Genomic DNA, 12,813 nt, shown 5'->3' with positions numbered 1-12,813 from the left:
TGTTTTGGTTTTTGGGACAGGATTTCTCTGTGTAATAGCCCTGACTGTTGTGGAACTAGCTCTGTAGACCAGGCTGGCCTCAGACTCACAGAGATTCGCCTTCCTCTGCCTCCCGAGTGCTGGGATTAAAGGCGTGCGCACCAATGCCCAGCTCGATGGTTACAGTTTTAATCACTGACCTATCTCTTCAGTCCAGTCAATTAAAAAAGAAAAAAAAAAGTAACAACCATGTTTCTTGTCCCATTTTCTTTCTTTTCTTTTTTTTATATTTTTGCAATTATGAATATCATAATACTGAGGTTTTTTTCCTATTCACCATGAAAAATACAGTATGTTCTGTAATCATAATTATTAGAATAACTATCAAATACTACATCTATTTAATACTTTTTGTGGAGACAGTTATTTTCAACAAATCTGAAATTTAATGTGTTTTCATGAATTTTTTTGGTAATTTGTTATAGGAAAACATAGCATAATAAAAAGTGTCTCTGTGTAGCATTTAGAATTAGTTCCCTTTATGTCTATTGCTTTCTTCTCAACCTAGAGTAACTCTTTGACATAGAAAGGGCAAATGCTTTTTCCTTTTTTTTTGTTTTTTGTTTTATTTTTTTGTTTTTCAAGACAGGGTTTCCCTGTAGCTCTTGCTCTCCTAGAACTAACTCTGTACACCAGACTGGCCTTAAACTCAAAGATCTACCTGCTTCTGACTCTTGAGTGCTGGATTTATTGGTGTGTGCAACTACTACCTGACAAACATCCCTACTTGTTAAAACACAACTTCTTGAAGAATGTCAAGCTTTGAATTTATGGTACCCTCCAGGTGCTGGGATTGCAGGTGTATGTCCACCTACTTGGCTATATTTTTCTTTCATAAATGCTTTCTTTTGTTTTTGTTTTTGTTTTTGTGTTTGTGGTGCTGGGGATAAGGGCTCATGCTCACTAAGCAAGTGTTCTACATTGAGTAAATTCAAGGCCCTGTTACTATGTAGTAACTTGTGATTGTCTGATGTCGTAAAACTTTATTCTGCATTTTTTGAACTAAATCGTTCATAATTTTTATTCTAGGAGAAGGTGTTTTACCATGCTGGGAAAAGAGGATGGGGAAGAGTCAGGAAGGGAAGGACATGGATTTACAAAAGAGTAAAGATTCCTCAGAAGTGATTAATGTTGAAGAAAGGTATGACTCATACTCAAAGTAATAAGAAATGGAACCACTGGGTAATTTCCCTTACTGAGTACTATGTTGGAAAGATACATGCTTTTGTTTTTTTCACTTGCATATGCTTCCATGCATAAAGTTTATGACACAAGCCATTTTGTACTATTAAGCAGGAGGCCCTGGTTGGGAAATAGAACAGTTCAAATAGCCATGATAGAGTATTTGAAGAACTAGGTAGAGTTTTCTCACTTAAAAACATGCAAGCAAACAAAACCTTCTGCTGGGCATTATGGCTCAAGCCTATAATTCAAGCACTGAGGCTACATAGCAAAATCTGAAGACAGCTTGGAACACACAATGTGACCTTGACACACTCCCTCTTACTGTGCCACTGTGTGCTGCAGTGCCTGTGTGGAGGTGATAGAAGTCAGTTCTCTACTTCCACTGTAGGTTCTGGGGACTGAACCTGGTCATAGGGCTTGCACAGCAGGCACTTCTATCTGTTGCTATCTTGCCAACCCTGTTTGTCTTTGAGACAGTCTCTCTCACAGTGTAGCTCTGACTGGACTAAAACTTGCTGAGATCACAGGTATGTGTCCAGCTTGATGTGCTTTAAAAAGTGGTCTTGCTACATGGTCTTATCCTGTAGCCTCGATGAGCTACATACAGGCTGGCCTGATCACTCTATGTAGCTGAAGGGCCTTGAATTTATGGACTCCTGCTTTAATCTCTTGAGCGCTAGGATCGACATGTGTCATCATACCTTGTACTCTCTCTCCTTTTTCTGTTCTGGGGATTGAACCAGGGTCTTGTGTATGCTAAGTCCTGGTCCTTGAAAAGTATTAGTTTACAGTGCAGGCTAAGGCATCTATATAATTTTACATAGTATAAAATACATTGTAAGTTGAGTGTTACGTCATTTGTTTTATGATTAGGCCTATCAAAGCTGCCATTAGAGAAAAGAAACAGACATTTGAGGACTACTTAGAAGAGCAGATTCGTCTGGAAGAGCAAGAACTTCGACAGAAGCGGCTGCGGGTGAGTGTCGGTACTGGTTATCTTCAGTGATGACTGCCTTTGGAAATAACTGAGATCACCTGTATATGCACATTAACTGGATTTTGTCTTTTTACTTTAGGAATCAGAAGGACCATTGCCAATGAAAGCAAAACCCAAGCAGCCATTTTTAAAACGAGGAGAAGGTTTAGCTAGGTTTACTAATGCTAAATCTAAGTTTCAAAAAGGGAAAGAGAGTAAACCAGTGAGTAGCCAGAGCCCACCAGAGGACCAATCGGTGTGTAAAGTAGATAGACAACAATTACAGAGGAAAACTGCTCTTATAAATAAAGACCTGTGTGCAGAGACCCCCACTGTTAGAAAGGACAGTAAAGTTAGAACCAAGGCTGGTTCTGTCTCACTCAGTCAGAAATTCAAAGTGACCAAGATCAATATGAGGGAAAGTCTCTCTCCACCAGGACCAAAAGTACAGACGGGGAAGAAATATGATGGACAGTTTAGACAACAAATCAAATTAGAAAGAAATGTACAAGCTAATAATAAGGAAAATAAACCTGCATGTATAAAGCCCTGTGATTCTGGTTGCAAGGTGTGGAACAAGACACAGGGCAGAGAGAGGCCTCCTCTTTCCACAGGGCCAGTTGACTGTGTGACTTCTAAGAGCCTGATAAGTGAGACGGTGAAAGAGACAGAATCGTCCCTTGACATTTCTCTTCAGAAAAAAATAGAGAATTGGGAACTAGAAAAAGAAAAGGAAAACTTGGAATTAGATGAATTTTTATTTTTGGAACGGGCTGCTGATGAAATATCATTTTCTAGTAATTCCTCATTTGTATTGAAAATCTTAGAAAGGGATCAACAGATCTGCAAAAGTCACAGGATGTCTTCTACTCCTGTCAAAGCTGTGCACCACGAGAAGGTACATCAGCTGGATCCGAGTGGGCAGAGTAACCGCAGTGAGGGTCCCCACCATAATGTTGCATGTGAGAGCGAGAGTGAGGCCGCACTCCTGCCACTGGACCCGGGGTCCTCACCTGATGGTTTGAGGGAAGTGTCCTGTAAAATTAGTAAGAAAGCCTTCCATACGAGCCCTTCTGAAAGTCAGAGTCACTGGGATGATGATGTTGCCAACAGTGACAGTGACAGCAGCACTGAGTCTGAGGAGCATCCTGATGTTACCATAAAACCACACACTGACGTTGGGGAGAGGGTCTTGAGCAGCAGAGAGGAAAGTCCACAGGCCTGCAATGCTAAAGGACCTTTTAGGGACACCGGGACTCAAGAAGATAAGTGGAAAGATGCTGATCTGGATCTGTCTGAGAAAGAGTACAGTAGTGATGAGTCTGTCATAGTGGAAAGCCTGAAAAATAAGGTACCCGAGCCATCGAGATTCCCCTCATCTCAAGATGTGAGTAAAATTGACTTTGATGATGAAAGATCTTGGACAGACCTCGAGGAGAATTCATATAAACATAGTGTTATTCTCAGAGATGAGGCTATATATGGTACACCCCAGACACAGTACCCCAATAAGAGTGAGGTCTGTGTTCTGGACAAAACAATAAAAAGGAAGGTTGCACCCGTCAAGAAGGGAGAAGACTTCAGCAAGTCTGACAGGAACAGAAGCCCCCCTCCTCCATCTGACTTGATGGTGAAATTCTTCCCTTCTTTGAAACCAAAGCCCAAATTAGATTCACACTTGGAAAATGAACCCAAGTTAAACATGAGTCAAGACCAACCACCAGGTAAGTCAAGGCATGAGAAAATGTTACAGGCATGTGCCACTACTAGGCTGTTTTTTTTGTTTGTTTTTTGTTTTTTATGTGCATATAGTTTTCATGTGGTTTATCTTTGGCACAGCCACGTCAACAGCACCACTATTCTTGTCCTCTGGGGCTATAGAGGGTTATTTAAATGTAAACATCACAATTCTACAGCAGTGCATCTGATACCCAAACTGGGTACTAAGTGACTGATGAGGACCTTTGTGAGTTTCGAGGATCTATGCTACATAGAAGGGTGACGTTTCAGTGTGACACTGGCATTTCATTGTGCTGATACTCAGAATAGAATGCCATTTAAAAATAATTTAAGGAGTTTTCTATGAAATATTTGTGGCTTGTAATTGGCTGCTAGGAACTGAAACTGAGAAATTCCAAATTATTGATAAGGTGTGGTATGTGTGTGTGTGAGAGAGTGAGTGAGAGAAGGGGGGAGAGGAGAGAGAGAGAGAGAGAGAGCGAGTGAGAGAGAGAGAGAGAGAGAGAGAGCTGTACAATTATATTTTTTTCCTTCCTTAGACTTGCCCTTACCCCCTTTCATGGTGGTACAAACATTACCATGCATCCCATTTGTGCATTCTGAAACAATCCACACATAGAAAAGCATATATGTATTATAATATTATTTCTACAGAGATAAAAACATGCATCTTAGATTTTCCCATGACTTAAGACACTTGAAAAAAAAGAACACGTGTATGTCATATTTATGTGGGTGCCCAAGGAGGCCTGAAGAGGGCATCAGATCCCCCGAGCTGATAGTATGGGTGGTTATGAGCCACCTGAATGGGTGCTAGGAACCAAGAACCCATTCCATTCTGGAAGAGTAGCAAGTATTCCTAATAGCGGAGTCGTCTCTTCCAGCCCTTTGTTTAAGGTAAAATTTTAAGATTGTTCTAACATACACGTAAACTCTAAATAGCTAGGCATGTTGGATGCTTTAAACAAATTATAATTTAATCAGTTCCAAATAAAAATAATACTTTTTTTGTAAGAAATTTGAACTCTTGAAAATGTAACAAAGCAATGGCTAAAATTTCCAAAGGTAAATTCCATGCCACTTGGGGTTTTCCTTGTGGATGTTTTCCTATGCACTTTTATTATGATAGGGACATATATTATGATGTTCTGTCTACACCAGCTTTTATCCTATTATATAGACCAGCTGTATCTTTCAGGAGTGTAGGAGTAAGTGATGAACTGCTTGCTGAAGCTGAGGGGTAAAAGCATTCAGTGTTGTGGGGCTGGAGAGATGGCTCACAGTTAAGAGCACAGCTATTCTTACAGAGACCCAAAGGAAGGTCCCAGCACCCATGTTAGGTGGCTCACAACCGTTTGTAACTCCAGTTCCAGGGGTCTGATGCTTCTGGTCTCAGCGGGCACCACACTCATATGTAGGTATCTTAGTTAAAAATATTTTTAAGAATTTAACTACTTACTTTAAAATAGCAAACTTGATAAGGGAAAAGAAAATCTGAATCTGCCCCCCCCCCCCCCAGTGTCTGAGACAGGATGTTGACCAGTTAACCAAGACTGCTTTTGAACTTGTAGTCCTGTTCTCTCCATTTTCAGAGTGCTAGGATTTCAGGTACACACCCATGCCCAGCTGTTTCTTTGGTATAATAATAAAGCTTCCATTTTGTTTTGGGTATTGATTATCCCTTAAGATCTCATGTTAGTTTCTTTTTACCTATAATATCAGTTCTTGGTTGATCTGGAACTTACTATGTAGAGCAAACTGGCTTTAAACTTACAGTAAACCTCCTGCCTCTGCTTCCTGAGTGCCAGGATTGCAGCAGGCCACCTTGGTTCTTTCTTAAGGCTAAACTGCTTTCTTTTAGAAAGCTACATCTCCCTTGTTCCCTCCACTGTCTGATTTATTTCCTATGCAGTATGACTACAGATTCAATGGTAAACCTCCCTGGCTGTAGTATTCCTGGATAGCTAGTGTTTGGTTGTGAGGCTCCTGTAAAGCTCAGAGTTTATCATCTGTTTTATAGGTGACAGTGTTCGATCACAGGTTTTGAGAGAGAAAGTTGTTGAGTTGGAATCAGAAATAGAAAAATTTAAAGCTGAGAACACATCTTTAGCTAAACTTCGAACTGAACGAGAAAGTGCCTTAGAAAAACTGAGGTAAGTTTTTATCTATGAGAAGAGAAAATACAATGATTTGTTTCTTTAAGACTATGTTAGAAGTTTTGATCACTTTTAAAGATAAATATAAATAACAAATATAAATGAAAAAGAGGACAAATTTCTATTACATCAATATATTTTTAATTAAGGGAATATATCTTAGTTACTAGACTGCTTCCTTGTGTGCATGAAGAACCCTGGGTTTGGATCCCCACCACCTATGAACTTGAGGTGTGGCACCATGCTTCTATAACTCCAGGATTTGGGAGTTGATGGTGGGAGGATCAAAGTTAAAGGTCACTTTTAACTATAGTTCATTCAAGACCAGCTTGGATTACATGAAACCCTGCCTCAAAATTTTTTCTTAATTAAATGAAATGACCTAGTTTAGTCGAATACATTAAAAGGAAATTCTTAGTGGTAAGATGATAGGTTGAAATTTAAAAAATCAGTTTATACTTATGAGCCTGGTGGCAACTGACCAGCAAGTTCATTTCCTAGGAGTTGTAACAAAGCTCCACGAACTTGGGTAGCTTAATAGAAACCTGTGTTTCTTGATGCTGGAAGGTTGAAGTCCAGACCATCAGCTGGGCTATGTTCCCCATCTACCTTCTGGTGGCTACAGGTGGTCCTTAGTGTTCCTTGGCTGGCATGAACATCACTGAGATCTGTTTCTCCCTCTTGTTTATGTTTACACAGTATTTTCTTTTGCATGTCTGATTTGTGCCTAGGCAGTATGTACCTTCACCTCCCTCCCCCCATTCCTATGTAGTCAAGGCTAGTCAGTGGTTGAATATACAAATGTGAGGGCCTGAGTTCATTCTCCACTACAGCTAAAACCAAAAATAAGTAAACCAAAAAACCTGGGTGTGGTGGCTCAGAACATCAGCATTTATTTAAAATACTGAGTGAGAACTTATGATTAGCTGGAACCAAGACACTGTGCAAACTGTACAAATGCCCAAAGTCTAAACACCCAGGGATATTCAGTCAGATCTTCCAAAATTAGTGAACCCAGTTAATCCTTTATTGACACACATTCTACATTTACACCAACCTAGTCATTTTGTTCTTATGTCTTTTGTAGAAGGGAACTCTATCTTTGTTAAACCATAGAAATCATCATGGTATACATGCTGTGAACATTCATATATATATACATATATATATGTATATATATATGTACAAGTTGTAATGTATTCTGGGTTGTAGGCATACACTTAATTTCATCACTTCATTACTTTGTATAGTGGCCAAGCAGACTACAATTAAGTGCATTTGTACACGTTAGGTCACTGGACCTAGGTTTTATGTTGTCAGTAACAGAATGTATAAATACTTTTGGTAAAATTTTATTTTATAAAGTTATAGTAACACTAAAAGCTGTACCTCAAAATTCTTACAACTAATTTAATCAAATACTCTACAGGAATTCAGAGGATCCATGTGTGGTTTTTTAGCAATCTATGGATTCCCTTTTATAAAACATGACCTTCACTTGGCTGGATTTTTTGAGTTTTTTTTGTTTTTTTGTTTGTTTTTATTTTTTCCTCCTAGCCTATCACTTCAGTGTTTTTCCTAAATTCAACAGTATCATGTACTTAGCATGTTAGTACTTAGCATGTTAGAGCCTGTACTGGCTGGTTTTATGTGTTAACTTGACACAAGCTAGAGTCGTCAGAGAGGAAGGAGCCTCAGTTGAGGAAATGCCTCCATGAGATCCAGCTGTAAGAGATTTTCTCATTTAGTGATTTTTGGGGAGGGCCCAGCCCATTGTGGGTGGTGCCTCCCCTGGGCAGGTGGTCCTGCGTTCTGTAAGAAAGCAGACTGATACCCCTTCATGGCCTCTGCATCAGCTCCTGCCTCCAGGTTCCTGCCCTGTTTGAGTTCCTGTCCTGACTTCCTTCAATAATGAACAGCAATATGCAAGTGTAAGCTAAATAAACTCTTCTCCCCAGCTTGCTTTTTGGTCATGGTGTTTTGTTGCAGCAATAGAAACCCTGACTTAGACAGGGCCATTATACAGCAGAACAGCCTTGAATTAACCACGTATCCACATTGAGCTCCTATCTCAAGATCGTCCGTCCCAGTGTGAGTCTAGTAAGGAACATGAAAACACCCTGACACATGAAGAACTGAGCTTACAGCAGCCTTGCTGTGATACACTGGCATGTTTTTATTGCACTCAGAGAACAGTTAGAATTGTCCAGAAATGCTTTAGAATACCTTCCAAGTCTGTCATTATTTTCTCCAAGACCCTTTGGAAGAAAAGTTTTAAAAAGAGGTGCATTGTTTTAAGTTACTTTAAAATGCCAGTCAATTGCCTTAGAAAAGGAGAATAGGGAGAAAACAACAACAACAACAACAACAAAACCCACAATTGCTTGGCTTTAATTTGAACATTTAACACGACATTAAAAATAAAACTACTTTTGAAGTACAGTTGACTTTACCTTTGTCATTTCCCATATATGCATAGAAAGCAATGTTTAAAATGGGTATTTAGCTTTATAGACACAGTATTATAGACTCAGTATACAGAATTTAAAAATTGAAGTCAATCATTAAAAAAATTTGGAGGTTAGGGCATATTCATACAGTTATACTGAAAAAAAAGCACTAATTCTACAGTTTAACATATACATATGGAGTCAGATTTTAAATTTTAGGAGTGTAAATATATTTTACTATTACTGTTTGTACTGCCAAACTGCTATTACAAACTGCTCAAGTATGTTGTACAGAAATTGGATACTTTTGACTTGGTACCCTACACATCCAAAAGAAATGTGCCTTTATAGCATTCTAAGAAAAAGGTGTTTTGTAATCATGAATTATCACAAATACACAAAGTTTAAAATAGGTTGAAGTCTGAAATAATAAACAAGCAAACAAAAAGATTGGAAGTAGTACCTCAGGCTTGTAATTCCAGTACTGAGGAAGCTAAGGCAGGAGGATGCCACAGATGTGAGGCTAGCTTGGGTTACAGAGTGATAGAACAAGACCTGTACCAACCACCCTGCCCCCCACAAAGAAAAAACAACAAAAACAAAACTCAGAGTTGTGTCTTCCCAGTATACTTGATAGTTTTTAGTTGTACTGATTTCTGGAACTTAACTCTGTTCTGGCTAGAGAAGGTATTTTGCCTGGTTTCATTTATTTTAGATTACTGAGAATTGTTTTGTGGCCTACAGATGGTCCATTATGGTAGGAACATTCCATTCAGACCTTCTACAACTGGGTAGTGTTTATTTTTATTTTTTATTTTTTGGTTTTTCGAGACAGGGTTTCTCTGTGGCTTTGGAGGTTGTCCTGGAACTAGCTCTTGTAGACCAGAGCTCTCTGTGGTCTCCAACTCACAGAGATCTGCCTGCCTGCCTCTGCCTCCCGAGTGCTGGGATTAAAGGTGTGAGCCACCAATGCCTGGGGTAGTGTTTAATTGGTGTGTGGATTAACCCTTGAGGGAGGAGACAAGGGTATGTCTTCACCTAGAGGTGGGTTGCATTCTTTTTTTCTTTTCTTTTTTGAGATTATAGTTTAGTTACAACATTTCTCCCTTCCCTTTCCTCTCTCCAAACTCTCCACATACCCCTCCTTGCTCTCTTTCAAATCCGTGGCCTCCTTTTTCATTTTTATTACATGCATATATGTATATGCATATCCATGTATATTCCTAAATCTAACCTGCGCAGACTGTATAATGTGTATGTTTTCAGTGCTGACCATTTGGTTTTTGATAACTAATTGGTGTGCTCTTCCCTAGGGAAGACTGTTTTTCCTGCTGTCAGTATCCCTTAGTTGCCTGTATTTTTTTGTGCAGGGTTGAGGCCTTGGCTTTTCTCAGTCTACTTTGGCATGTCTACTGGTGTTGTCCTTGTTCAGCTCATGTTTTGGGTAGTCAGTCACGTTGGTGACTTTATAGATACAGCTTCCAATATTACCAGGTGACACAATCTCACAGCAGACTCCCTGATCCTCTGGCCCTCACATTCTTTCTGCCCCTTCTTCCGCAACGTTCCCTGAGCATGGGGTGCTGGAGTGTTTTGTAGATGTGTCCATTGGGACTGGGGTGGACAACTCTGCATCTTGGTTAGTTGTGGTTTTTCTGTAGTGGTCTCTGTCTGGGCTCACTCCTTCATTTGAAGTGCCCATTGCAGTGAGCTGGAGCTAAATGCTAGTACTTGTAGTGTCCTTTAAGACCCTTGTAAACTGGGGGAGGAAGGGAAGGAAAGAGAGAGGGATCTGGGATTGACATGTGAATCAGGCTTGTTTCTAATTTAAATAAAAATTGGAAAAAAAGAAGACTCTTGTAAAGGAATTGCCCCTGGAGTGGGGTGACAGTGAGTTCAGCTTGTTTAAGACAATCCTAGCATCCCAGCACACTCAGAGCATTGCAGCCAGAGTTCCTTGCCTGCTCCGTTAATGACAGGTACCTATTGTGCCAGGTGAAGGACGGCAGTAAGGGTGATGCCCTCAGTCTTCACACTGGCATGAATCTATATACCACTGGCCATTCCCAAAGTCTTAGAGGGCACACTTCCTATGTATCAGTGTGTGTTGGGTTGGGAATGATGCCTGAATCCCTTGTATCTAAACACTGATCTCCTACAGTGTGGGTTACTCTGTGGGTTTGAGTCAGCCACTCTTTTGGGACACTTTTGTTTCCTGAGGCAGCTACCTGCTGTGCCTCTGTAGTACAATGTCTGTGGGGTTTCAGAGACAGCAGTATATAGGGATTTCTGACCCACAGAGCAGTTTAAATTCAGATCCTAGCTCCCTGGGAGATATGAAATCTTTTTTCCAAAGCAAGACTACTGTGCAGATTTCAGGTTATGTGTCTAGTAAACTGTAAGCCTGTGAGAATTGTGAACCTTGCCAACAGATGGTACTGGGAGTGTCTGTATGCTGGGCTGGCCTCAGAGGAGTTTTCAGGAGTCTGTTCTCTCCTTCCACCATGGGATCTGACTCAGGTCTCCAGATTTGTGCAGCAAGCACTTTCACCTGCTGAGCCAGCCATCTTGCTGGTGCTGTTATTGTCTGTTTTTCCCACTGCATTGTAAGCGGCTGTCATGTCCCACTTTCCACAGTGGGTACCTAGTAGGTGCTTGTTGAATGAATGTTAGGGAAAGTGTACTGGCTAATCTTTTAGGCTAGTGGATTGTAGGTGGATTCACTTGGATCAGTAACTTTCAGGCTGGCTCTGGGTTCCATTTTGCTGGCGCTTATTTTATTATTTTTATTTTTAGCATTGGGGATTAGGGCCTTAGGATAGAGCATCAGGGCCTTCTTGTTTAGTTTTGAGGTCTCACTGTGTTGCTCAGGCTAGTGTTGAGCCCTCCTGTACTCAAGGGATCCTGTATCTACTCTGCGACACCCAGTGCTAGGAAGAAAGGTGTACATCAAACACTCATGGATCATTATCCTGAGACTGTCCCATGACATTGTGGCTTATTCATTGTAGGAAAGAAATTGCTGACTTTGAGCAACAAAAGGCAAGAGAACTGGCTCGAATAGAAGAGTATAAAAAGGAGGAGATGCGGAAACTACAAAAGGAACGTAAAGTCTTTGAGAAGTACACAGCAGCTGCCAGGACATTTCCAGATAAGAAGGAACGAGAGGAGATACAGGTATCTGGGTTACACCACAGGCAGGGTTAACAGAGGCAATTGTTAACCCATTAGAGTTACTTGATGTCTCAGAAAGAAGGTGTGAGGGGGTATCATGTGTGCCACTAATTCCAGCTCTGAGAAGGCGGAGGTAGAAAAGGCTATAGGGTGAAACCCCATCTCTAGAAGTGGGCGGGTGGGGAGAGATCTGACTCTGAGATACAGTCACCAGTCCTTTACTCACTAACAGAGTTCCTGCAAAGATCCAATGGAACTCAAAAGCCAGAACTTGGCTGTGCACCGTTCAGTGATGTACTGTCATTTTGACCTATCACACAGCGACTGCTGCTAGTTCTTTTCATTCACAGTAATTTATACCCACATACTAACTAGGGCTTAGCTCCAAAACTTACAAGATGATAGGGCAAATAATGGTGCTCTTCTTCTTAGAGGTGGACATGGGTATGGTCAGAGGAAAGTAGCAGTTAAAAAGAATGAATACATTTCTATTATTATTATTATTATTATTATTATTATGTGTATGGGTGTTTTGCCTGCATGAATGTATGTGCATTACATGTGTGCAGCCCCTGGAGATCAGAAAATGTTGTCAGATCCCTGAAACTAAAGTTACAGACAGTTGTGAGCCACCATGTGTGTACTGGGAAGCTAACTCAGGTCTTTTGGAAGAGCAACCCATCCCTTTACCACTGAACCATCTCTCCAGCTCCATGAATGCATTTATTAGAACTATAAGCCTAGGGAAAACCAGATGACTATATCTATACATTGATACAGGCAAAGCTTTCTAAGGAAACTCTTTTAGCTAACTATAAAAACTTAGTAGATATAGACTTTCTCATCTACACACCTGCAGCATTGGTTATCATACACCATATATTACTTAAGGTTTATTTTATTTATTATGTATTTATTTATAAGACAGGGTTTCACTGCACAGCCCACACAGGCTTTGAGATCCTACTGTCTCAGCCTCTGAGTAGTTGGGATCACAGTGCACACCACTGTACCAAAAAATTCTATCTTAAAGGGTGATATAGAAGCTTGGCTTGGGTGGCCCGTGCCTTTAGTCCCTGCACTCAGGAGGCAG

The 12,813-nt window shown here is 40.4% G+C and overlaps 1 protein-coding gene across 3 annotated transcripts in view; it reads left to right on the top strand.

Moving 5' to 3' along the window:
* The window catches only part of Cenpj (centromere protein J), a 44,291-nt gene that overhangs the window by 21,560 nt on the left and 9,918 nt on the right, over positions 1-12,813 (top strand). For all 3 annotated transcript variants that reach the window (XM_027390512.2, XM_027390511.2, XM_027390513.2), the window contains exons 5-9: positions 1,069-1,180; positions 2,098-2,200; positions 2,301-3,924; positions 5,961-6,093; positions 11,558-11,723. In XM_027390512.2, coding sequence (XP_027246313.1) covers positions 1,069-1,180; positions 2,098-2,200; positions 2,301-3,924; positions 5,961-6,093; positions 11,558-11,723 — 2,138 coding nt within the window. The remainder of the gene's footprint in view (positions 1-1,068; positions 1,181-2,097; positions 2,201-2,300; positions 3,925-5,960; positions 6,094-11,557; positions 11,724-12,813) is intronic.

The sequence above is a fragment of the Cricetulus griseus genome, assembly GCF_003668045.3.
Source record: "Cricetulus griseus strain 17A/GY chromosome 1 unlocalized genomic scaffold, alternate assembly CriGri-PICRH-1.0 chr1_1, whole genome shotgun sequence".
Lineage (NCBI taxonomy): Eukaryota > Metazoa > Chordata > Mammalia > Rodentia > Cricetidae > Cricetulus > Cricetulus griseus.
The sequence above is the reverse complement of the archived record's forward strand: the minus strand, read 5'-3'. Positions and strand labels throughout refer to the sequence as shown.